This window comes from Tachypleus tridentatus, chromosome 4 (assembly GCF_004210375.1).
Source record: "Tachypleus tridentatus isolate NWPU-2018 chromosome 4, ASM421037v1, whole genome shotgun sequence".
Classification (NCBI taxonomy): domain Eukaryota; kingdom Metazoa; phylum Arthropoda; class Merostomata; order Xiphosura; family Limulidae; genus Tachypleus; species Tachypleus tridentatus.
The window spans coordinates 107,933,851-107,958,937 of NC_134828.1; the positions used below are offsets into that span (position 1 = coordinate 107,933,851).

The 25,087-nt window shown below is 31.8% G+C and overlaps 1 protein-coding gene across 1 annotated transcript in view; it reads left to right on the forward strand.

Moving 5' to 3' along the window:
- Smu1 (Smu1 spliceosomal factor) overlaps nt 1–21,944 on the forward strand; it is a 31,761-nt gene extending 9,817 nt beyond the window's left edge. Inside the window, exons 5-11 of the mRNA XM_076500421.1 lie at nt 2,737–2,887; nt 4,631–4,860; nt 5,702–5,797; nt 11,343–11,470; nt 12,819–13,113; nt 13,842–13,994; nt 21,571–21,944. Coding sequence (XP_076356536.1) covers nt 2,737–2,887; nt 4,631–4,860; nt 5,702–5,797; nt 11,343–11,470; nt 12,819–13,113; nt 13,842–13,994; nt 21,571–21,669 — 1,152 coding nt within the window. The 3' untranslated portion in view covers nt 21,670–21,944. The remainder of the gene's footprint in view (nt 1–2,736; nt 2,888–4,630; nt 4,861–5,701; nt 5,798–11,342; nt 11,471–12,818; nt 13,114–13,841; nt 13,995–21,570) is intronic.
- Nucleotides 21,945–25,087: the final 3,143 nt, after the last annotated feature.

The following is a 25,087-nucleotide window of genomic DNA, read 5'->3' on the forward strand; positions in this document are numbered from 1 at the left end:
TATGTCTGCAGTCTTAAGTTAGATTTTTTAACACAAATAGTAGGTCAGTTTGTTTCAATGCTTTGTTAGCCTATAGCATTTAACACTTTACTAAAAGTAGGATTAGTAGACTTAGAGTTTGTAATTGATACATCATGTACAAACATTTACATCTTCTAAAGATGGTTACTCTAGTCTGTTGATGTGGTAAAGTTCATGGCCTGAAGCCACAAAAAGCTGTTAATATAATTCCTAGTTCTTTGTTGTTAGTTTTTGTCCACACATTTGACTTTATTTGATGTGAGACATTATGCCTTTGATGGAGTTGTGGTGCTGTTTCTTGCATTCCTAGAACTGCAAAATTTATATTTGTTTACTTATGATTGCTTCGTGTCATACATGTATGTCATACATTCTTATAAGTTACAAGAACCAAACCTTCTCTGTTCTGTTGTTATTCATTTTCTGTATACATCTGTCTTATAAAAAACACACCTCTGTTGATATGGTACTTATCTACTCAAATACTGAAAAATATATATTAATGTAAAATTATTACATAAATAAAATTATTATGTGAAACTATAAAATATATATTGAAATATTTCAGTTGCTGAAAATCATGTTGGGATAAAAAAATCGCAGTACTTGAATTTGTGTCTTACTGTTTGTCGTATCAGTGTTTCCAGTATTTTTGCAAAGTGCACATCAGTAAAGAATTCAAATTGTATTACAGAAACCAAAAGTTAAAATATATAAAATTTAATTCAAAGAAGCATGTACTTCAAACAATTTTTTTAAATTTTACTGTCAGTATGTATTGTTGTAACATTCATTTGTTGGGCTAATTTTCTTAACTTATTTGGTGAAAATAAGATTAAGTACATTCCATATAATGACAAAAAGTCTTGTAGTGCTTCCTTAACTTGCAGGCTATTATCAATTGTAGATCTAAGTTCAGAAATAATGTTTTCATCCTCATATTCAACAGATATTTACACAATATTAGTATTACTTCTATTATCCAGATAAACATACTTTACAGTTTTTATGGCTAATTGACTAATTAAATGAGTATGCACAATAACTAATGCTGGTGTGAAAACTTCACTGAATGACTGCAGCTCTACCAGCTGAAAATTGACTGAATACTTCACTGATTCTCACTTTTATAATGTAGCCTTGTTTTGAGACACTTCATAAATATCTCAGTCACTAACATTTCTGAACTACTTTGGGATTCTAGGACGTTTTCATAAAATTACTTAATCTTAGGGAAGAATCAGAGTACTAAATTAAGAAACAATGTAAGAGAACAGTGAGTAAAAAATAAATGTTTAATATTTAGAAATAATGAAAACACAATAACTGATTATGTAGCCTACTTCAAAGTTATCGTGAATAATAAGATCCCTTGTAACAAGTACAGTAACTAATTGTGATTAAAGCAGTGAAAACAAGTTCATCTGAGGTACAAAATTCACGAGTGTTTTTCACACTGCATGTGACCACAAATATGTCTGGTGGGCATGTCACTGAGTGTGGTTTTCTTCACTGGTCTACCTGTTAGTTACCTAAGGTAATTTTCATACAGGTGCTCAGAGCTCACTTGACTTAGGTTACTTTTAACTGATGGGTTTGGTTGTATCAGCCACCTCTTTATTTCAGTACCTTTGTACTACTATGTAATAAGCACAGATTTCAGTAATTGTTACCCAATCTAATCACAGATTTCACATTGGGAAGTTTAATAATAGTATAGCTGATACTTATTTTCTTTTATGTGTAGTACAAATAACTTTAATGTAATATTTTAGAATAGGTACAGTACAGTGAGAAATGTAATATTTAGATAAAAATCACAGATTCTTTACTAATGAATGAAAATAACTTGAAATAATTTTAGAGTATACTTTTTCTCAATGAAACTGAGTAAAATTAAGTGAATTACATTGTAATTAATCTAGTATTTTTGTTAGAAGTGTTCTGATTTAACATGTGTATTACAGAGTGTGGAGTATTTAAACATACCTGATGTGGATATTGCAGGTCTGTACAAAATATAAAAAATTGGTCAAAACACACCCATTTCTATGGTTCACAGTTTACAGATTTGAATGGTTGATATGAATCTGTTTTCACTCTTTTGTTTTACACCTGTAAAAAACATGCAGTTTATGAATGTAAAACTAACAAATCAATAACCCAGTTTAGAATTTTCAGAATGTTTATTAAGTTTGAAACAAATTTTAAAGTAAACAGTATCTATAAAGGTAACACGAGGTAATCAGATCAAAGGTAACATGCAGTTATCAGATTTAGCATTATAAGCTCTGAAGGGTACCAGAAAACAATCACAGACTTGAGTAACCAAGTTCATTAGTTTTAATTTAATGAAGGCCACAAATTCTAAGTTATTAATTGTATTTGTTACTAATACTTGCTTTTCGGTGAGCAGTGATTAATTGGCAATGAGCTGATATAATTCTTCTAGCATCAGTATAGCAAATAAGTTATAGAAAAATATCACTTTTTAAAATATTGTACATTAAATTACTTTTCATTGTGAAAATATAGTTTGAAAATATGGCATAAAAAACATTCTAAATTCTTAGCAAAGACAGCAATTTCAACTAATTAGCTCAAAATTATTTCACAGTTGTTATTTTTTATTAATGTATTATATATTTTTAACTTTTATTGTGAAGAGTGTATAAGATATCTTAAACCTTTTGGCTTATAACACTCTTGCTATAGGCTTACCCAGATGGCAGTAACAAAGAAAGAAGGAGGGCAGCTATAGCTCAGTCTCTGGCTGGTGAGGTTAGTGTTGTACCTCCTGCTCGTCTCCTAGCTTTGTTAGGACAGGCATTAAAATGGCAACAACACCAAGGTCTTCTTCCTCCAGGTAGGTTTTCCTTGTGAGACATGTGCTAAGAAAAACTCATCTGTTTGTAAACTGAATTCTCTATGATGGAATTTACTTGCAATGTGTATCAATGCCATAAGCTGACAACTTACTATTAATGAAAAGGCCTTTGTGAACAATGTATAAAAGTACTGATGCTAATAATAAATAAATAAATGAGTTCTTGTAGTTTCCTTTTCGAAATGGAACTTTTATGTAACACTGTCAGTTCTAAGTAAAATGTATGAGTGGTAGAAGATTCTGTATTATGCATCATAATGATCTGGTACATATGTAGAGTTGTATATTTTTTGTTATTTCTTTGTTTTAAAGTATCATTCCAGCCTTCTGTAGAATGACTCCTATGTCAGTACCTTTTGTGGACATTTTTATAAGGTCATCTCCTAAGTAATGTCCAATTTTAGATTCAGAAAAAGAGAAAGGATTTCAAACACTTTTAATGTTATTTAATTTATAATGTATATTCCATTATTGTTAATTACTTCCTGCCAATGATTCACAAACTTCTGAATGCCACTTCTATAAAATTCTTGAGGTTTGAAGGAAAAGAATGTAGAGAGGGTAGTTTTTACATCTTCATGTGTTCCAAGCTCTTTTTCCATCAAGATAGTTCTGCAAACTTCAGAATAGATGATAATCAGATGGGACAAGATCTGGAGAATAAGAAGGATGTGGAAGTTTTTCCCAGTCTAGCTCTTCAGTCTTTGCAGATGTGGTCCTTGCTGTATGGGGCCGTGCATTATCCTGGTGTAAAACAACATCTTTATGATTGATCAAAGCAGGCCTCTTTTCTTTCAGTGCAACATTCAAGTGCTTTAACTGTTGACAATAGAAGTCTGATGTAATCTTTACATTGAGTGGCAGCAATTCAAACTGGATCACATCAACAATATCCCATCAAATACTTAACAAGACTTTCCTAGGGTGGAGATCTATTTTGGGCTGTGCTTTAGCCAGTTTGTCTGTACTGAGCCATTGTCTGCAGCACTTAACATTTTTATAAAGTATCCATTTTTTATCTCCAGTCACTAACTTGTCCAGAAAAGGTGAGTTACGTTCACGAGAGTGCAGAGGAGTACAAATGTCTACACTTGCTCTAAGGTTGGCTTCTGTCAAATCATGGGAGATCCATTTTCCAAATTTTGACACCTTTCCAAGCTGTTGCAGATGATGGTGAACTGTTGAATGGGTTGAATTAAGCTTGTGTGCTAGTTCTTCAACTGTTACAGCACAATCTTCATCAAGTGCAGCCAGCAGCAAGTCACCATTAAACTCAACAGGATGATCAAAACGTGGAGCATCACTTAATCTGTAGACACCTGATCTGAACTTCTGAAACCACCTTTGACATTTTCTTTCATTGAGAGACTTCGCATCATAAATACATTGAATGTTTCGTGTAGTTTCTGCTGCACTATTGTCTTTTTTAAACTCATAAAGTATTATATGCGTAATGTGCTTCTCAAACACATCCATCTTTGTAAAGGTTTATTTGATTAATGATCTGAAAAAGTAGAGTTGGGTTAGTTTTTTTGTCTGAACACTTTTATACACATTCTACTTAACATTTTAGTCATTAAAGCCTTCTACAAAGACAGAAATGATTATGCACTTTCTGTATTAAATTTTTGGATATTACTTATGGGATGAACTGATATATTGTTTCCAGAATGTCAGTTATATTGTGCTATGCTAGTTATTAAACACATCTGAAATGTTTAGGCACTACCATTGACTTGTTTCGAGGTAAAGCTGCTATCAAAGAACAAGAAGAGGAAAAATATCCTACACAGTTGTCCAAACAAATCAAATTTGGACAGAAAGCTCATATTGAGTGTGGTAGATTTTCTCCTGATGGTCAATATCTGGTTACTGGATCTGTGGATGGTTTCATTGAAGTGTGGAATTTTACAACTGGCAAAATCAGAAAAGACTTGAAATACCAAGCCCAGGTGGGATATAGTTTTCCCTTGTTACTATTTAGATTTTCTAAATATACTACATTTAAATTTTATTTAATAATAAATTTTTTAAATAAAGTTTAGTTGCTACATATATTAAAATAAAAACTAAGAATTTCATGGGCCAAAATATTACTATAAAGTTGTATTTTATCAACCAAGATGTAAGTTGTTTTTTTACATACCATACAATATATATAATCTACTGTTTTAAAAATTCCTAAGATTTCATTATGAACAGAAATCTGTAAAAATTGAAATTATCAGTTTTTAAAATTAGTGATAATAAAATTGATTTGATGAATTAATTTTTCTTTCTCAATCACTATCCATGAATTAAAAAAAAAGAACACAAGAACGGCAGTTGTACCAAAAAAATATTACATTTTGGAGATTTACAAATAACATTTTTTTAGGTGACACTATTGATTTGTTTCGAAACTACAGTTAAAGAACAAGAAAAAGAAAATATCTCACACACTTCTTCAAACAATAACAAATGAAAGTCTTGCTAAAACATAATCATATGCACCAATGCCACATGTTTTTATGAAAAACAAACTCTTTTTACAGGTTTTATGCTAACAGTTATCATGCATAATTGAAATGAAAAGTCTAAATTATAGTTACGTATGAAATTATGGCACAAAAGATTCAAACAAAACAATTCATTATTTTGACATTCAATATGTGTATGATAACCTTGTAATAGAATTTTGATCATTTCCAAACCATTAAACACATAAAAGTTTTTAATAATCAGGATCCTTTGTTGTATGTTATAAAATAATTAAATAATTTAAATAAATCTTTATTTGACTTTATTTTTTAGGATAACTTCATGATGATGGATGATGCAGTTTTGTGTTTATGTTTCAGTAGAGACTCAGAGATGTTGGCAACAGGGAGTCAGGATGGTAAAATTAAGGTATCAAATTTACAGTGTGTTTTTATAGACCGTAAACTGCAACTGTACAGTCCCATAAACTTTTTCTTACTGAATAAATTATAGTAGCACAGAAGTATAAAACTGTAGTAGCACAGAAGTATAAAACTGTAGTAACACAGAAGTATAAAACTGTAGTAACACAGAAGTATAAAACTGTAGTAACACAGAAGTATAAAACTATAGTAACACAGAAGTATAAAACTATAGTAGCACAGAAGTATAAAACTATAGTAACACAGAAGTATAAAACTATAGTAGCACAGAAGTATAAAACTATAGTAACACAGAAGTATAAAACTATAGTAGCACAGAAGTATAAAACTATAGTAACACAGAAGTATAAAACTATGTATAAAACTATAGTAACACAGAAGTATAAAACTGTAGTAACACAGAAGTATAAAACTATAGTAACACAGAAGTATAAAACTATAGTAACACAGAAGTATAAAACTGTAGTAACACAGAAGTATAAAACTGTAGTAGAACAGAAGTATAAAACTGTAGTAACACAGAAGTATAAAACTATAGTAACACAGAAGTATAAAACTGTAGTAACACAGAAGTATAAAACTGTAGTAACACAGAAGTATAAAACTGTAGTAACACAGAAGTATAAAACTGTAGTAACACAGAAGTATAAAACTGTAGTAGAACAGAAGTATAAAACTGTAGTAACACAGAAGTATAAAACTGTAGTAACACAGAAGTATAAAACTGTAGTAACACAGAAGTATAAAACTGTAGTAACACAGAAGTATAAAACTATAGTAACACAGAAGTATAAAACTATAGTAGCACAGAAGTATAAAACTATAGTAACACAGAAGTATAAAACTGTAGTAACACAGAAGTATAAAACTATAGTAACACAGAAGTATAAAACTATAGTAGCACAGAAGTATAAAACTATAGTAACACAGAAGTATAAAACTATAGTAACACAGAAGTATAAAACTATAGTAACACAGAAGTATAAAACTATAGTAACACAGAAGTATAAAACTATAGTAACACAGAAGTATAAAACTGTAGTAACACAGAAGTATAAAACTATAGTAACACAGAAGTATAAAACTCTTCAGGATTTGTAAGAATATCATTTTAAACGTTTTACAAACCTGAACTATAATAAGAATTGTTTCAATAAATTTTAAAAACATTTTAATAGTAATAATTTCAATATTAATTTTTATAGTATTGTTTATAATTTGACAAGGTTAAAATAAAAGAACAATAAAAATATGATACGTTATCGTACCTCCTTTCACATAGGAACTTTTCTCAATTATCACTAGTCTCTAAACCTGTATCAAACTAGTACAGCATTGTTCATTCAGAAAATGGAGTATGAATTTAGGAAAAACAAAATTATATTGTGAGTTTTAATTAAGTAATAATAATTTAATGAAAAAAGGAAAAATGGGTCTTTGTATTGTAATAAAACGTGATAATAACAACATGTGTTTAAAATTATCAGGACAGTTTGAGCCAGTAGTAGAGTCAGACTTTATCAGTACTTCATATAATCATATTATGTTAAGTATTGCTCAAACAACTCATTTCTTGTTAAGGAAGAAATAAAGTACAATTAAAACATGATAATTCTTTATCATGAAACTAACAAAAGAAAATTATTTTTACTTAGTAACATTTGATGTAAAGGTGTACATTTCCATTAAAAATTATTAAAATAAAATTTTTCAATACATTATCTTAATTGGATTCTAAATGTCTGAATGACTTGACTAATATGGTATTGTTAGAAATGACAATGTGTTTCGTTTACTATAGTTTATTTCCATTGGTTGTTAAAACCAGTTTTTCAGTAAGATAGGTGGTGATGTTAGGATTTTTGAAATGTTTTTAACTGATGTAACACTTACCAGTAATAGGTTGAAAAGTATTTCACTGAACAAATGTGTTAACTAGACATGCTATTTTCAGTAAAGTTATTCATTCCTTCCTTGTCACAAACAAATTAGAAAGCTTCTAAATTAAATTACTTTGTATTTAGAATACCTGTCGTGTGTAGTAGCTGCAAATTAAACAAACAGCTCATGAGATGGTGAGTTTTAAATGGCGTGTTTCAGTAAAATAGCTTTTTGAGTGATGAATCCAAAGTCTTTATGTATTTTAATTATCAAGATGTGTGTGTATTAGACATGGTGAGTATATGGTAGAATTATTTCTCAACAGTTTTCATGTTCTATCTTTTAAAAATGCTAAATTTCTTTTCTAGTGGTCTGTGTTCATTGTATTTCTAATCTTTATCATTACATGGCATGTATATTTATGTTGTAGTAGATTAAAATAATTTATTTTAGTTTCTGTATAAACGTAAGCACATACTTATTTCTAACATCAAAAGTGTGCCATATCCTGTTAATGTAACATGCCACTAGCCTTGAATTAATTTCCTCCTAAATTAATGTGCCTAACATGAGTTGCACTAGCACATGATTAGAGTGTGCAAGAGTAACCCTGTACCAACAGAAGGGTGATACAACCTATCTCAACCAGACTGCATTGTGTACACAGAATGATATCTTCACTGACAGATATTTTTTTGTTATGTTTGCTCTCAGTTAGGCAGGCATCTCGTAAGTGTCTTTGCTACTTCTCTCAACTCCAGGCTTTTCCTTTACAGGTCTCCAGTTCCTTATTCTTCATCTCTGGATGTCAGTGTCTTCAGCCAGGACTAGGTTCATCTTTTTCACATGCTCATTCTTTTGTTTGACCTCTTCTTCTTCTGGATTCGTGGCACTTCCTACTGAATCTTAATAACGGTGCCTCTTTTCCCACCGTAACCTTAGCTTCTTCCAGACCTCCTCTCTGTTACCTCAATCTCACATGTCCCTTTTTTCATCAAGGGTTATTATCCTTAGATCTTCATGTGTGGGATATGTCTGGTCCATTACTATTTTGACTAGACTCTCTGATCGTGTAGCCTCTTTCTTGTCCCATTTCTGTTTACCCTCCACTTTATCTGTCAAACAATGCAACTGGGATATTTTTCATTGTTTATCTATATGTTACTTCCTTCCGAGCCATACTGTTGTGAGCCACCTTTTGTTTACTTGGCTGGTTGACCATGGTTGTTAGTCTTTACTATTGCGTGGTTTTATACACTATATTTCACCTTTTCCTTTGTCACATGTTGTTTTTGCCCAATCTTTTCCACTCTTTTCTAATCCTTTTTTCTTCACTAGCCATCTCACCAACTCTCATGCCTAACTGTGACCTTAATGTGGGGTTTCATTTTCTCACTTTTGCCCCAGTCAAGTCATTATCTTCTTGCATCTTGAATGACATTTCTCTTAAAACTTATTTCCTTCTCATTCTCTCGAGTTTATATAACAGTGGTGGGAATGGCAGAAATAGCCCATTGGGGGTAGCTTTGTGCTTAACTACAAACGAACCATTCATAAACAAACTCATATTATGGTTCATTGAAATGTACACGCATCATTCCTAACATTTACTACAGTTTTAGAGTCCAAGTTTGATGACCATTATTTTTTAAAAAGTGATTATTAAATTAGAATGAAGAGAACACAATTGGACCTTTCCATTAGTTTCGTAGAGACATATAATGATACATGAACTAATTTCAATATTATGATAAAAAATAGTCGTCTCTTTAGTTGTAAAAATAATGCAGTTTGAAGTGTGATAAAGAGGGATGAACATATTATATCAAAATGGTTTTGAATTTGAAAATCAACAAGTAATGTCAAACTCATATCCAGTGTATCAGAACTATGTTTTAAATGGAAAGATTTATTATATACTACTAGCTTAGCTAGGGTACATTTGCCCTGGACAGAAGTTATGTAAATTCATGAATAATTAATGGTAATCTAAGAATGTGAAAAGTTGTTTCTTTTACATATAATTTTAAAAACACCAAAACACCCATAAGAACAGCAAAACATAAAATGTGAAACTGTAGATTTGTATGTATCTCCTCATGGACTCAACAAACTTTCATGCCAAATTTGGTGAAGATCCATCTGCAGGAGTGAAGTAGTGGTTAAAAAAAACCTTGCAAAAACACTCATAAAAATTGCAAAATGCAAAAGTTGTATCCACTTCCCCATGTACCTAATGAACCTCCATTCCAATTTTGGTGAAGATCCATCAACACTGTGAAGTATTTTGATGGACATACAACAATTAGTAATAATATATATGTATAGATGGCGCCACTGCATTAGGTCTGCATGTGACATTCATAACATCTTTATATGCAAAAACGGCTCGTTTGGGCTGAGAAAACACTTTACATAGAAGAGCGAACAACGTTTCGACCTTCTATGTAAAGTGTTTTCTCAGCCCAAACGAGCCGTTTTTGCATATAAATTTCTCAACCAGTGGGTTTCTCGTCATCACTAATTCATAACATCTGAACCATTCATGGTATCTGCACCCTGAGGATGGAGAAAATGTAGGGAAAATGGAATAATTGTGACCCATGTAGGAAATCCACATCTACACAGGATAAAAATTTCATGAAGTTGGAGGTTGTGCATTGTGTAATAAAGTTTTTCAAGTGTCATATAAGCAATAGTTCCATTATAGTATGATTCCCAAAATTGATTAATTTTTGTAAGCATGATGCTTATTAAGAAACACTAACTAATATCAATAATAATATCACTCATCTGCCGACCTCCCCATTAAAACCTAGTTTGTGTATCAAAAAAGGGATTACACTGTTGGAATGAGATGCTTATATATAGTATCTAAATAGAGGACACATTGAGGTCACTGGAGAAATTTGTAAATTGGGATTTGTGTAAGGCATTTGAGTGAGGCATAATAGACTGAAGCAAGTATTCTTAATGCTGTGTAAGGCATTTGAGTGAGGCATAATAGACTGAAGCAAGTATTCTTAATGCTGTGTAAGGCATTTGAGTGAGGCGTAATAGACTGAAGCAAGTATTCTCAATGCTGTGTAAGGCATTTGAGTGAGGCGTAATAGACTGAAGCAAGTATTCTCAATGCTGTGTAAGGCATTTGAGTGAGGCGTAATAGACTGAAGCAAGTATTCTCAATGCTGTGTATGGCATTTGGGTGAGGCGTAATAGACTGAAGCAAGTATTCTCAATGCTGTGTAAGGCATTTGAGTGAGGTGTAATAGACTGAAGCAAGTATTCTCAATGCTGTGTATGGCATTTGGGTGAGGCATAGTAAACTGAAGCAAGTATTCTTAATGCTGTGTAAGGCATTTGAGTGAGGCGTAATAGATTGAAGCAAGTATTCTCAATGCTTAGATGGGCAAAGAGTGGAAACCTTGGATATTAAGAAATAGCTATGATGTCAGTGGAAATAAATATTATTGAAATACATCTTGATGGTTGGAAAAGGTTAACCTTTTATTGTCTTTTAACAGCTCATCAGTCCTGATGCAGAACTGTGGGTTAGAATACGTGTTACTGAACTTATAGGGAGCTGTCTTCCATTACTTTTCAAAAATTATTTTGTAATATGTTTGTACACACTTCTGTAATAATTATAGGTGTGGAAGATCCAAACTGGCCAATGTCTTCGAAAGTTTGAACGTGCTCATACTAAAGGTGTCACTTGTGTCATGTTCTCTCGGGACAGCAGTCAGTTGCTTAGTGCCTCTTTTGACCAGACTATCAGGTTTGAAAAATTTGTCAATTCTTTAGTTAATCTTTTTTTTAATAGCATTGGATTAAGCTTTAGTTTTTAATTCACTTTCTACATCTTACCCGTCCCTCCATATTCTTCAGTTTATCTGCCATTACAACGTAATTCTCCATGTTCAGTGGTTCCTCCACTCATTGAAACCGTCTTTCATATATACATTTCACTATCTAAGTCTTCTTTCAATTGTCAAAAATATGTTTGAAAATTCATCTGATTATTACTGCTGGTATATGTTTAGTTTGTGTAACTTTTTGACTACTTACTATATTGATATATGAGAACCTGCTTATAAGTGACCTGGTCTAGTGTTTTAGATATCTGGTATTCTATCTGAGATATATATTTGGGTAATTTAGTACTTATATAGTTTAGGCAGAAATTGCTCTGTTAAGCAACAATTAAATGAAGAAATGGTCCTGTCTGGAAATAACCATTACAAAATATTGAATATATTATTATTGTAAGTGGCATAATATGGCCCACTATACTAAACCTGATTATGCCACAAATAAACAGTCTAAGTATCATTCCATAATAAAATAATAATATTTCATGCAAAAATCTAAACTTATTATGTATGTTACCTGTGTAGTAGTTGTCTCGTTTTTTAATTCATGTGAGGTAGGTGTTTATACATGGTAATTAGTTTTTATGACTTAAATAATTCTATATGGCTGGAATATAAAAAAAATATTTGGGCTATACTGTATAACTTCTGGTATTGTTGTTATAGTTGCTAGTATATTAAAAGTGTTGGCCTGAGATCATTTTATGTTAAAACACATGTGAAATTATTGGTTGAGTGTCAAAGGAAATGCATTAAGTCTACACATTTTTGATTCATGCTACTGACTTTTCTTATCAGCTTTTTTAAAATTTAATATTTGTTTAAATTGTTACCAGAAGTTTCTGAATTAAGTAATAAAAAAATGGTTCTTGAAATTTTCTAAATGATAAAATATGTATTTGGTAATAGTTTGTACTTCACTCTTGAATGTTGATAAATAATTGTTGTTTCAGATTTATTTATATAAGTTTTAAATATTTTTGTAACATACATATTTCTGTTTTTTGATGTTCTAATAAAGAAAGAGAGATCTTATTTATACCTGTTGTAATGTACTGCCTCTTTTTTCTGCATAAGCAGTGGTTTAAAAGCTTAAACTTTCCATAACTGATACATAAAAATTCACATAAGTTCAAATGTTTATGCTACACACTTTTAGTATTTTCTTTTCATGACTATTATTATTATTTAATTGGTGTTTATTATGCCAGTCAGTTCAAAGATAGCTTCTTGGTCTGTCGTTCTTGCCTACAGAATCCATGGACTGAAATCAGGGAAGTTTTTGAAGGAGTTCCGAGGACATACGTCTTTTGTGAATGAAGTTGTTTTTACTAATGATGGGCACAACATTCTTAGTGCCAGCTCAGATGGAACAGTAAAGCTGTGGAACGTAAAGAGCACTGAATGCATAAACACATTCAAGTCTCTTGGAGGCACCAGCGGCACTGACATCACTGTTAACAGCGTCCACACTTTGCCAAAGAATGCTGAACACTTTGTTGTTTGTAACCGTTCCAATACAGTATCTATTATGAACATGCAGGGACAGGTTAGTTAAAAGCAGTAATTTACTGATCGAATAATAGTGTCACATAAACCAAATGTTTTTCATTTTTTCCTAGTTCCATCAGTTTTTTCATAGATCAGATCTAAAAATTAATACACATTATAGTATTTTATGACATTACCTCTTCAGTTAGGTAACTTCACTGTTAGGATACTTCATGAGGTTTGGCTAGCTTAGGAGAATTAGTTAGTTTTACTTCATATACACGTTAATTATGCAAAGTAGCTTTCATAGTAAACAAATGTAAAGAATGAAACATATGTTAAATGTTTTAACTAATACTATTTGTGAAACTAACATGAACAATTCAAATGTGGACTACTAATATCAGATTATTAAAAGAGATATACAGCACATAATTTATGATCAGCACACAGAGATGTTGTAGATGTAAGTATTTAGTTTTTATGATAATTGTTGTTATTGACCATACTATCTACACAAAAATATATAATTTAGTTAAGTTAATAAATTAAAGAGAAGATAAATTCTTGCATTTAATTAGGAAAAAAATTATAACACATTTGTACCTGTGCAACATGAGGTATATGTAAAGTAACCTTCTGTGTTTACTATTTAGTTTTTTGTCCTCTACTTTTCACTTTACCTTTGTTCTTATGGTACAGTAGAAATTGTATCTAGGGTAATGTTCTGTACACTTACTGTTTATTTTTGCCCACTACTTTTCTTTGCTGGTTTATTTTCTCTAGATTGTGAGAAGTTTCTCCAGTGGTAAGCGAGAAGGTGGTGACTTTGTGTGCTCCACTGTTTCTCCTCGAGGAGAATGGATCTACTGTGTTGGTGAAGACTATGTGCTATACTGTTTTTCTACATCCACAGGAAAGTTGGAGAGAACCTTAACTGTACGTTAAAATCGTTTCTTAGCTCTTACATTAGAAACACTGTGCTTACTCATTTCTAAAGCAAATCAGTGTAAATGGATAAAGTGTTTATAAACATGATTTGTGTTTTTGTGTAATATAAAATTTTGAAATTCTAATTATCCTTTGTTATTGTCTTGAACTGAACTTAATGCTTTTAACTATTATTTAAATTATATTGTCTAAATACTCTTTTCTGAGCATTAGATATTTCTCTAACACTTCTTTAACATTCATAATAAAGATTTTTTTTAGATCATGGTAATTGTTTGAGAAATTAGCGGATTTAATAAACAAAATTAATATAAAAAAGATTAAACTTCTGAAAAAATATCTTGCTTCCACTCACAAAATATTTTTCTCAATTAGCTTAGCACTGAGCTTTATTGGTGCAAATTTTCATTGTATGCCACTATTTCACATTCTGCTTCTTAATATCCACATGCAAATGGTCATGCAGCAGCTCTCCACCAATAGAAGCATCACATCACTTGTATCGTAACATGTGGTCTCTTCACATCTGCATTCATTAATCACTTTTTTGATTTGCAATAGTATTGTACAGACATGCTGGTTTTTGCTCACAAATTTGTTGATATTTTCAGTTACACTACTGACATATTTTTCTTTACTATTCATTTAAATTTTTGTGTTTTGGTATTCTGAAAATTAGTTGTTTTTTTTATAACAATATGCTACCAGGTGTTTGTTGTTTGTCATTGTTCTTTAAACAATTACATTGCAGGATTAGGTTATGCGCACCATGGAAATGGAGTACTCCATAAGACTGCTAGTAGTTTTCTAGTGACTTTTTGCTTGTAAATATGTTCATCCTGGACTAAACACTTGTGAACTAACATGAGTAAAGCAGACAGAGATTGTTGCCCATCCCTTATGCTCCATAGCATTGAGACACTTTCTACCACTGTTGTACAACTCTAGATGATGCTAAATTTTGTTTGATCAACTCTGTTAGCATGGTAGCTATACTTTTCAAAATGGAGTATCATGGCCACCAGTTCTACTGTCTCCAGTGGCATAGTTCTCTGGACTCTCTAACATGTTTTTTTTTCCATTTTCTTCTGGTAGACTATGGGGGTCCTTACCATTTACCAGTTCCTAACTGCTAGGATGGTGGACTATAAAAGCCTGTTCTCTGAGTGATGAATCATACCACTCAGTTGAGAGTAGAATGATAGTATTCTGCAGATATTGCTGGATTCTAGCATCTCCTACTGCACACCTGGTTTACAATTCCAGATGCTGCCAGGTTTTGGTTATAGCTCTATACCATATTCCTGTCTGTATATCTATACTGATTATTTTTCTCACTGTGGCATTTCTCTGTACCATCCTCAGGATGTAATTCCCAGTGCATCTGTTGTTGATTGGAGGTGGCCTGGTCACAATTAGGGTCACATATGAATGGTATGATGCTCTTCCTACCTCAGACTTGATGTACAATTCTAAATTCTGCCAGGTTTTGGCACCATTTCACAAATGATTGCAGTTTGCCCCTCAGGCTCAGACATTCTTCCTTCCCACCATCCTCTGCATATACATTCCCAGTGGGTCCAGTGTCAGTTGGAGATGGTTCAGCTAAGTAAGTCCTCAGATGTGTGCTGACCAGTATCCATCTTTCTACTGTAGACTGGATAACACTTGCTCACTACCACCAGCTTTTTGACTGTAGATGACCTCAGGTTTGTGTTTCCTCTTTCTACCATCTGCTGGATGACAGTTCACAGTGGATCTTGTGTTGGTTGCTTGTATATGACCAGATATCCTCCTGCTACCAAGGACTTGAAGTTCCATACCCTTTGCCATCAGGTTTAGAACTGGATATGTCATCCCAAGAGGGTTTTCTATCTTTCCTTTGCCTGCTGTTGTCAGTTCCTGACAGTTCTGATATTAGTTGTGTTGGAAATGCATGCAAGTGGAGACAGAGTTTGCTACAGAAGCTTGCCTTCCTTATCAATTCCAATTTTGTGGGAAAGAGGTAGGTGATTATCTATGTATCACAGATTTGATGTACCATTCCACATTCAACCTGATGGTAAATGAGGTTTAACTACCACTATGGTCTGTCATGCTTTAGCTACTTAAAACTCAGGAGCTCCATTAATGAGGCATACATATTTTGGGATTTCTGCATGTTTTTCCATCTTTTATGTTTGTGACATAGTCATAAAAGGGCAGAATACGTGTGGGTCAGATGTGATTCAGTCTATGTTGAGGAGTGAGTTTTCTGATTTCACACCTTCTGGTTTTTCTTTGGGTGCTTCCTAAAGGCAGCCTTTTTTTTTATTATTGGCCCTTCACCAGTTCAATATGGGTTTTTAGCTATTTTATGAGAGGATGTTAGATATTGGAAGTTAGAGTGAAACTGAAAATGCATTTTTGATAGAAACCTATCTCCACTCGCACTTCCCACATGGTATTGGTCTTCCGACCAATCTCAAAGTGATTAACAAGAGCAGCTGTGAACAGGGCACTGGTTACAGTAGGAGTGGTATTGGGTATCTCTTGGTGGAGAGATGTTGCATGTAGATATGAAGAAGTGAGAAGTGGAAGGCTAGTGGCATTCATTAAAAATTGGTTCTGATAGAGGGCAGTACTAGTTGAGAAAAGCTATTTTGTGAGTCAAGGCATCTTACTGAAATACATTTTCAGTGTTGGAAGATTCTAACATCCTGGTGACTAAAATTAAACAGCAAAGCAATAAATATGTCTAAAAAACTATTTCACCATCTTAATAGATTATCATAATGTAATAAATTAATAATTGAATCTAACTTTTTTCCGTAATTAAATTAGATGGACTCTCTGTTAAATGTTCCTATATCTGTACATATTATCATTAATGCAGTTTTATTTTTTAAGCATAAGAGGTAAGTCCATTGTACTGACCATATAAACCCAAATATTAATCATAGCAAAGTTTGGTTATGCTGTAGGCTTTATTAAATCAGAAAATCATTAAAGTTTTATCTCGGTACACAAAACTGACCAAATTAAATAGCTTCAATGTATAATATGATTAGCCATGGTTTTCTGAAAATTATCCCCCCAAGTCAGAAATTCAAATGTATTAACTGGAAATTAAACATTGGAGGTCTACATTATTTCTGGAATGTTCTGCTACTTAGGTAGTCAATGTTATAATCACTTTGGAGTTAAAATCTCGCATTGACTAGTAAAGAGCTGGTTAGAAGATGATTCACCTTTAGGAAGTGTCCAAAGGAAAACTATTGGATCTGAGAAGGAATTTAAGCCAACACACACTTGAAATAACACCACTTCTGAGCCAGGTCTAGTCTTTGCCCTTTATTACTCTGTTGCCAAAAAACAACAAAAACATGGAGAGACCTAAAGAAAAAATTATACTGGTCTATCAAAGCCTACTAACAGTAACTCTTGAGAGTTTGACCAAGAGGAGTGAGGGGTTTGTGAGAAGCTTGTCTCCCCAAAAGTGAGAAAGCCCTTCACACCGTAAGTGAAGTAGAGGATGGGATGTTGAAACTGAAGTGAAGCAGGTAGGAGTGGAAAAATGGTGTGGGTGTGAGGAATAATTACTTCACTTTGACTCACCAACCCAACATGGTCTTTAAGAAGAAGCTAAGGATGTCGGACTGAGTCATCTTGTGAGGAGGTAAGGAGCAGCCATAAGTCCATAGAAACGTGGAAAGTGAAGGTCCCAGGAATGAATTAGTTGGGCAAAAAATAGGAACTCAAGGAGAAAGGAAGGAAATAGACTTGTAAGACAATGGGGAGATGAATAGAAGTAGAGGATTGGACTTAATGAAATGGCTCTCAGAACCCACAGATCAACTGCAAAGTACCTCCAAACATTAGCAAATTGAAGGAGCCTGGCCCAAGAATGATGGCTAAAGCCAGACAAATATGGGTAAAGGTAATTGAATTATCAGTGTTAGATCCCATTAAGAGAGAAGCAACACCAACACTGAGTCTAAATAAGGGAAGTTGAAACAATAATCAAAAGCATGATCATCTACAGTACAATGGGGGTTGAGAGTTACTGCCTCCCAAATTTAAATGCTCCCCAAAATGACTTGCATAAATCTCAGTGTTCAGAGAAGGAAGAAACACTAAAGTAATGACTCAAAGGCTTATCCCTCAAGAAAAGCAGGGCTAAACATGGAAAATGAGAGATAAAGATAGAATGTAACATACCTGAATAATCAAATTTACCAAATGGGAAAGAGGTCTGGGTATGTCCCCCAAAATGGCATGTGACTGATAGGCAAATTCATAAGGGAGAAAAAAAAACTGTCCTTATCCTAAACTTCCCAACCACTGAAAACCATGATAGGATGATCACCAGTTGAATTTATATGTTGCATGAAATTAGTCCACAAAAGATAATGGAAACTGTAAATAACAATGTGATTAAAGAAGAAAAACTAAGAAAGTAAAAACTTGTGGATAAGTGAATCAAACCACTGCCAATCAGAAAGTGGTTAACATTTACAAAATTGGAGAGGGTGCTAGTTATGACAGGGGTAGCGTCACAGACCTGTTGATGGAGGGTTGCTGCATAACAACTTGCATTTTATTTTGTTATGCATAACTGAGTTGAAGTAATAAGGCTAGAGGAGGGCAAAACTTTGTGCAAACAGAGGGCCGTATAAATTGGGAAAACTTTTGATTAGTTTTGTGAGTAAAGGTGAGTATTTATCAGAAATATATTTTAATTTTATGAAAATGTTAACTAATGTTTAAATGAACATTATCATGTTTAACAATAACAGTTAGACAAGTTTTTCGTGCTGCAATTTCAGCTAAAGAAAGAAAACTTTATTCATACTTTCTTATCAGTTTACTTATAGTTCACAGATGCAGAAGTAAAGTTAGAGTAAAAGCTATCTATCAAAGTCTTAGCTTAAACATTCTGTATGAAAAACTTTCTGGAGACATGCATCAATCTATAAATCTGTACCTAAATCTAGAAGAAATAAAGATAGTACAATAATATATTCTTAAGCTTCTCTCCAGATACATATACCATCTTTGTGATTGAGGTCCACTCTCACTGCCAACAGTGGATGTTATTCCACTGGGCCATCATCTGATCTTCCTGTGAAAATAAAAAGATCACTGCTGCTGTCTATAGTGAGTTCCATGCTACAGATTTTTCTAATGAAAAGCACATGTGATGTCTTTGGTGATTCACCTAGTTTCGTGGGCAACTGAAGCAAGATAAACTTTCCGGTTTCTGTATCCGGTGTTCTACGTTTTGAAGAAGAACTGAAGTTTTTCTTAAATTTCGAAAAACTTATCCATTAACTTGTGGGGTATCTATGGTATCTTGACATACTACAACATCATGTTTAATTGTTTGTTTTATTTTTCATTAGCAGCCTTCAACCAAATGGCAAGATTATAAGATAAATATAATAATTGAATGATCTCAAGTTTTTAAGTATTGTCCATTCAATCTTCCATTAGGTAGACATCAAAACTTACTCTCAAGTAAACTTTTTGTCATTAAAGTCATTGAGAAAATTCAAAATTACTCTGTTTCCACAACTAGACTTTCAAGTCATGGAAGAGGTGTTTTTAGTCATAATTTCAGTCTGCAAACTGATTGCATAGAATTAAAAGACAGTTTGTCTGTTAAAAGATTTAAGTTAACAACACTGGTCTGTTGCTTAAATTATGTTATACTGGTCATTGAACAATATAAATTGCACACCTCTCCATATGTTATGCAAACATTTAAAATAACTAATATAGATATTACTGTGGCTAAACTGTTTTAGCTTTCAATCGTATTTGTTTATGGAACTATAAATAAAGATAAGATCACCTTTCTCTTCCTATCTGTCACAAAATCTTATTCACAAATCACCAACAGCCCTTTCTGATGTTTTATACTGTATCATTTAGAACCAGTAAAAGCTTAAAAGTTTTATTCTTTCAAATGATATAATGTGATTTTTCTACAGAGAATTATCTATTTCATCTCCAGTTTAAAATTTGTCTCCCACAGGAATTACATCAACAAGCTGAATTTTTAAAAGCTTTTATCACATAAAAAGCCAGAATAAATATGATAGATATAGGAAATTGTTTGCTTCATGCATTGTATTATTCTGTATTCTCAGGTGCCTTATTTTATTAAATGAAAGTTATTTAGTGTAGTAGTACCATTAATATGAAAAAAGTAGGCTTAAGTTCCATCAACAGTTAATAGATAACAGACCCAGATAAGTACTATAATTCTCATTCTTCATGTTTCTATTTTATTATTACAAAAAGTAACTAAAATATAAAAAATATTAGGTTAGATTAGGTAAAGTAATAAAAATAATAAATTCTTCATGAGGTATGCTTGGATCTCGTGTTTTATGTAATTTGATACGGTAATGTGAACTGCATGTTCACCAAGTGATTTACAACTTGTGTGGTTGGATTATTAGTTAGACAAGATTTAAAAAAATAATAAAACAGTGATAGTAACTATAAACTAACACTGCTGTGAGCTCTAAGCTGTCTCGGATAAACAATTGTGGTTTCCTTTTACGATTTAGTCATTCTCTAAAGAAAAACTTCTACTGGAAACTTATTTCCTAATTTCTTCATGGTGGTTACAAGGTCAGTAAAATTGACCGACACTGTATAGAGTTAGAGTAAAGAAAATAACAAAATATAAAGTTTTACTGACAAAAAAAAAGGTTTTAATATTTATTTAGGAGGTTTTAGAGATTACATAAATTGAATTAGGAATGTTTCAGATGAAGAAAAGTATATTTAATCCTAAAAACAAATCATTTTGCACCCAGTGCAGTAAACACTCTGACTTCATACATTCATAGACAAACAGTTAATAAAAATACATAATTAAAAATTTTGATTCTTTGTGTTATAAAACACTTGTAACATTTTGTGAAGATTCACCAAACACATTAAAAGTTACAGTATGAAAACTGATGGTTATTTTGGGATCACAAACTTAATTTATTCCATTTAGCCTGTAGTTAGAGGGTTAATTGAGCAGTGTCATTTACATGAAGTAATTCATATCATCTGGAACCAGACAGTTTATTATCCATTATATAGTTTATCGTATAAGTATCTCAGTAATAATATTGGATTTGGTACTGATATCAGCTAAAAATAGGTTTAATAAACTTTTGGTCTTAGTTCCTTCAAATTGTACTGTTTGTCTTTAAACAATTTTAAGAAATCTCTTACATTTTCGTCTTAAGTGCAGTAACATTAAAATCATTACACATGTTATGCTGTAGCAAACACTGGGAAAACAACATTAATTTGTATTAATATTTTCTGTTCAGTTTTATTACTTAAGAATGCTACTAAAATTTAAATATTAACCATTTGTTTTAAACACAATTGTTTCAAATTGGTCAGTAAAACACGTTTATTTAATACTAATAGTTTTATTTTCAGGTCAAATACATATTTTTTTCATGTGGATAAGAACAAGTAATGTGAAATTTGTAATAATCTCACATCTATTATGTGACTTTTATATTTAGGTAAATAAATAAAGTTTTCTTTCTTTCTACTTCAGGTTCACGAGAAAGAAGTTATTGGAATCTCTCATCATCCGCACCAAAATCTCATTAGCACGTACAGTGAAGATGGTCTTCTGAAGCTGTGGAAACCATAAAATTGGATGAGAGTTTCAAAACTTTTCAGTTGCATTATATCTACAGCTCAACTTCTGGCTGCTTGCCAGTTTTGCAGAAAAAATGACTGTACAGTTGAACACAGACACAGTATAGAACTTGTTTTGTTTCAGTGGTGTATCGTTACTACCATCACATTTGTTCCATAAATACAAAATATTTAGACTGTGAATATGTCATTAATGTGTAACTTACTATGTGAGTAACTAACAATTTCTTGACATCTGGATAATAAATTTCGTGTTTGTGGATTTAATAGTTTTGTGAGCAAGTTTCAACTACAATTTTTAGTACTAATGCGTGACCTGTATTTAATATTTCCAATTTGAATAACAATCTGATAAAGAATATATCATGAAACATTTACTGCTAAATATGTTACATTCACATGACAGCAAATGAATAGTGACTTTCTACAAGTCTTTTCAGGGGAAAGATAATTTGTACTTATGTTATAGTTTTGCCTGTCAGGCTTTGTTGCAACTAGTTACCACTAAACTTCACTTCTATAATCATATTAGAATTGTTCATGCACATGTGTACATTTGCCCACTATTTCTAACATCAACAAATGATACTCAAATGGAGCCCAATAAGACCATAATTATGACATTGTTCATTCTGAACAAAAGGTTTATTTTTCTTTTGATAATTAACCCTTCCACATATATTTAAATAACTATCTTATTTAAATCTTGAGATAAGCTGATATTATTATCTGAGCTCTTTCATACTCAACATATTTTTTAACTTTCTTAAAAGTACATTACACAGGTTATGGTAATATAAAATATTTATTAATTACAAGTTTGCTAATGATACATAAAGCAACTTTACTCTGGAATACATTGTAAAAAATGTAGTTAAACATTGTAGATTATTCAATCATTTTCTTCTCATAACTCTCTTCTCTTAAATGTTATCTGTATCATTGCATTTTTGACCAATCATTATATGGTTATTCTTCATCATGATGAACTGTGATATTCCCTTCAGTCATGAACCTGCTTTGTTATCATTGCATTGTTGAATGGCTCTGAACACACATTGAAGCAAATTTATAAAGGCTAAAAAGGGTATCATGGCTTGCATATGCTGTACCAAGTCATTATAGAATATAGATAAATCGTATCTATAAAGCATGATTAATCCTCAGTGTACAGAACAAAGAATATGTAATTGATTGCAAAACCTGAAGGCAATTTCTTTTATTGATATATAACAATGGAAAAAAATGTTGCAATCATTTCATCTGGTTATAAATTTTCCTATCCTCAGATATGGAAGAAATAATTATCCACATTTGTTAGATGGTTTTCAGTGATAATTACATATAGAAGCATTTGAATTGGAGCTATAACAAATAAATTACACAAGATGAAATTCACACATCTTTTCAGCAAAAAGAACAAAGATGAACTTTGTTAAAACCTGAATCGTCTTCAAGGTCCAAGACTGGAGCAGCTTTCACTTTTAGAACAATTGATTTTTTTTTTTCCAGAAAGTAAAAAATATTGGTCAAAGGAAAGATGATGAATACTGAACGGGTTGTTGGTAAAAAGCACTGCTGGCATTTCATGTATGCAATGGAAGACCTAATCCACAGGAATAATTTTAGCTTATTGTGATAGACTTGAAGATGTTCCCACTTTATATTCATTATAAAGCTGAATTTGCTTAAGCTATAAATACAAATTTATTATTAGCTCTTCATACCCATCAGCAGTTATCAGGTTGTGACATCACTGATTTGTTAAGCATCCACATTACTAGTGGCAAAACAGACTTCTGTAGAGAACAAGGTTTAAAGCATTCTCTAAGTTACAGGAATTTTCCATTTTGTCTTAAAGTATGTAATGATAAAATTCCTTAAAATGTATCAATTATTTAAAGTATCTCTACAAGTTTGAATTAAACATATTTTTTATTTAGTTAATTTTAACATTGGGACATATTTGTATTTCAAATAAAAACAATTTAGAATTGTTGACAAAAGGATAAATAATTTTTCTGTGTTTTTCTAGTAACTAAATATATTCTCTAAGTGAATTTTGATAGAGCAGTTAGCAGGCAGGATCACACATAAAAGGTGGAATTACTTTCTCTAGGGAAATGTACTTGACATACTTTTAACTAAACAAAGAAAGAAAGGGTGTTACAATAAATACTCCAACACATAAAAGGTGCAATTACTTTCTCTAGGGAAATGTACTTGACATACTTTTAACTAAACAAAGAAAGAAAGGGTGTTACAATAAATACTCCAACACATAAAAGGTGCAATTACTTTCTCTAGGGAAATGTACTTGACATATTTTAACTAAACAAAGAAAGAAAGGGTGTTACAATAAATACTCCAACACATAAAAGGTGCAATTACTTTCTCTAGGAAATGTACTTGACATATTTTAACTAAACAAAGAAAGAAAGGGTGTTACAATAAATACTCCAACACATAAAGGTGCAATTACTTTCTCTAGGAAATGTAATTTGACATACTTTTAACTAAACAAAGAAAGAAAGGGTGTTACAATAAATACCCAACACATAAAGGTGCATTACTTTCTCTAGGAAATGTACTTGACATATTTTAACTAAACAAAGAAAGAAAGGGTGTTACAATAAATACTCCAACACATAAAAGGTGCAATTACTTTCTCTAGGGAAATGTACTTGACATATTTTTAACTAAACAAAGAAAGAAAGGGTGTTACAATAAATACTCCAACACATAAAAGGTGCAATTACTTTCTCTAGGGAAATGTACTTGACATACTTTAACTAAACAAAGAAAGAAAGGGTGTTACAATAAATACTCCAACACATAAAAGGTGCAATTACTTTCTCTAGGAAATGTAACTTGACATACTTTTAACTAAACAAAGAAAGAAAGGGTGTTACAATAAATACTCCAACACATAAAGGTGCAATTACTTTCTCTAGGAAATGTACTTGACATACTTTTAACTAAACAAAGAAAGAAAGGGTGTTACAATAAATACTCAACACATAAAGGTGCAATTACTTTCTCTAGGAAATGTACTTGACATATTTTAACTAAACAAAGAAAGAAAGGGTGTTACAATAAATACTCCAACACATAAAGGTGCAATTACTTTCTCTAGGAAATGTACAATAAATTTGACATATTTTAACTAAACAAAGAAAGAAAGGGTGTTACAATAAATACTCCAACACATAAAGGTGCAATTACTTTCTCTAGGGAAATGTACTTGACATACTTTTAACTAAACAAAGAAAGAAAGGGTGTTACAATAAATACTCCAACACATAAAGGTGCAATTACTTTCTCTAGGGAAATGTAACTTGACATACTTTTAACTAAACAAAGAAAGAAAGGGTGTTACAATAAATAATCCAACACATAAAGGTGCAATT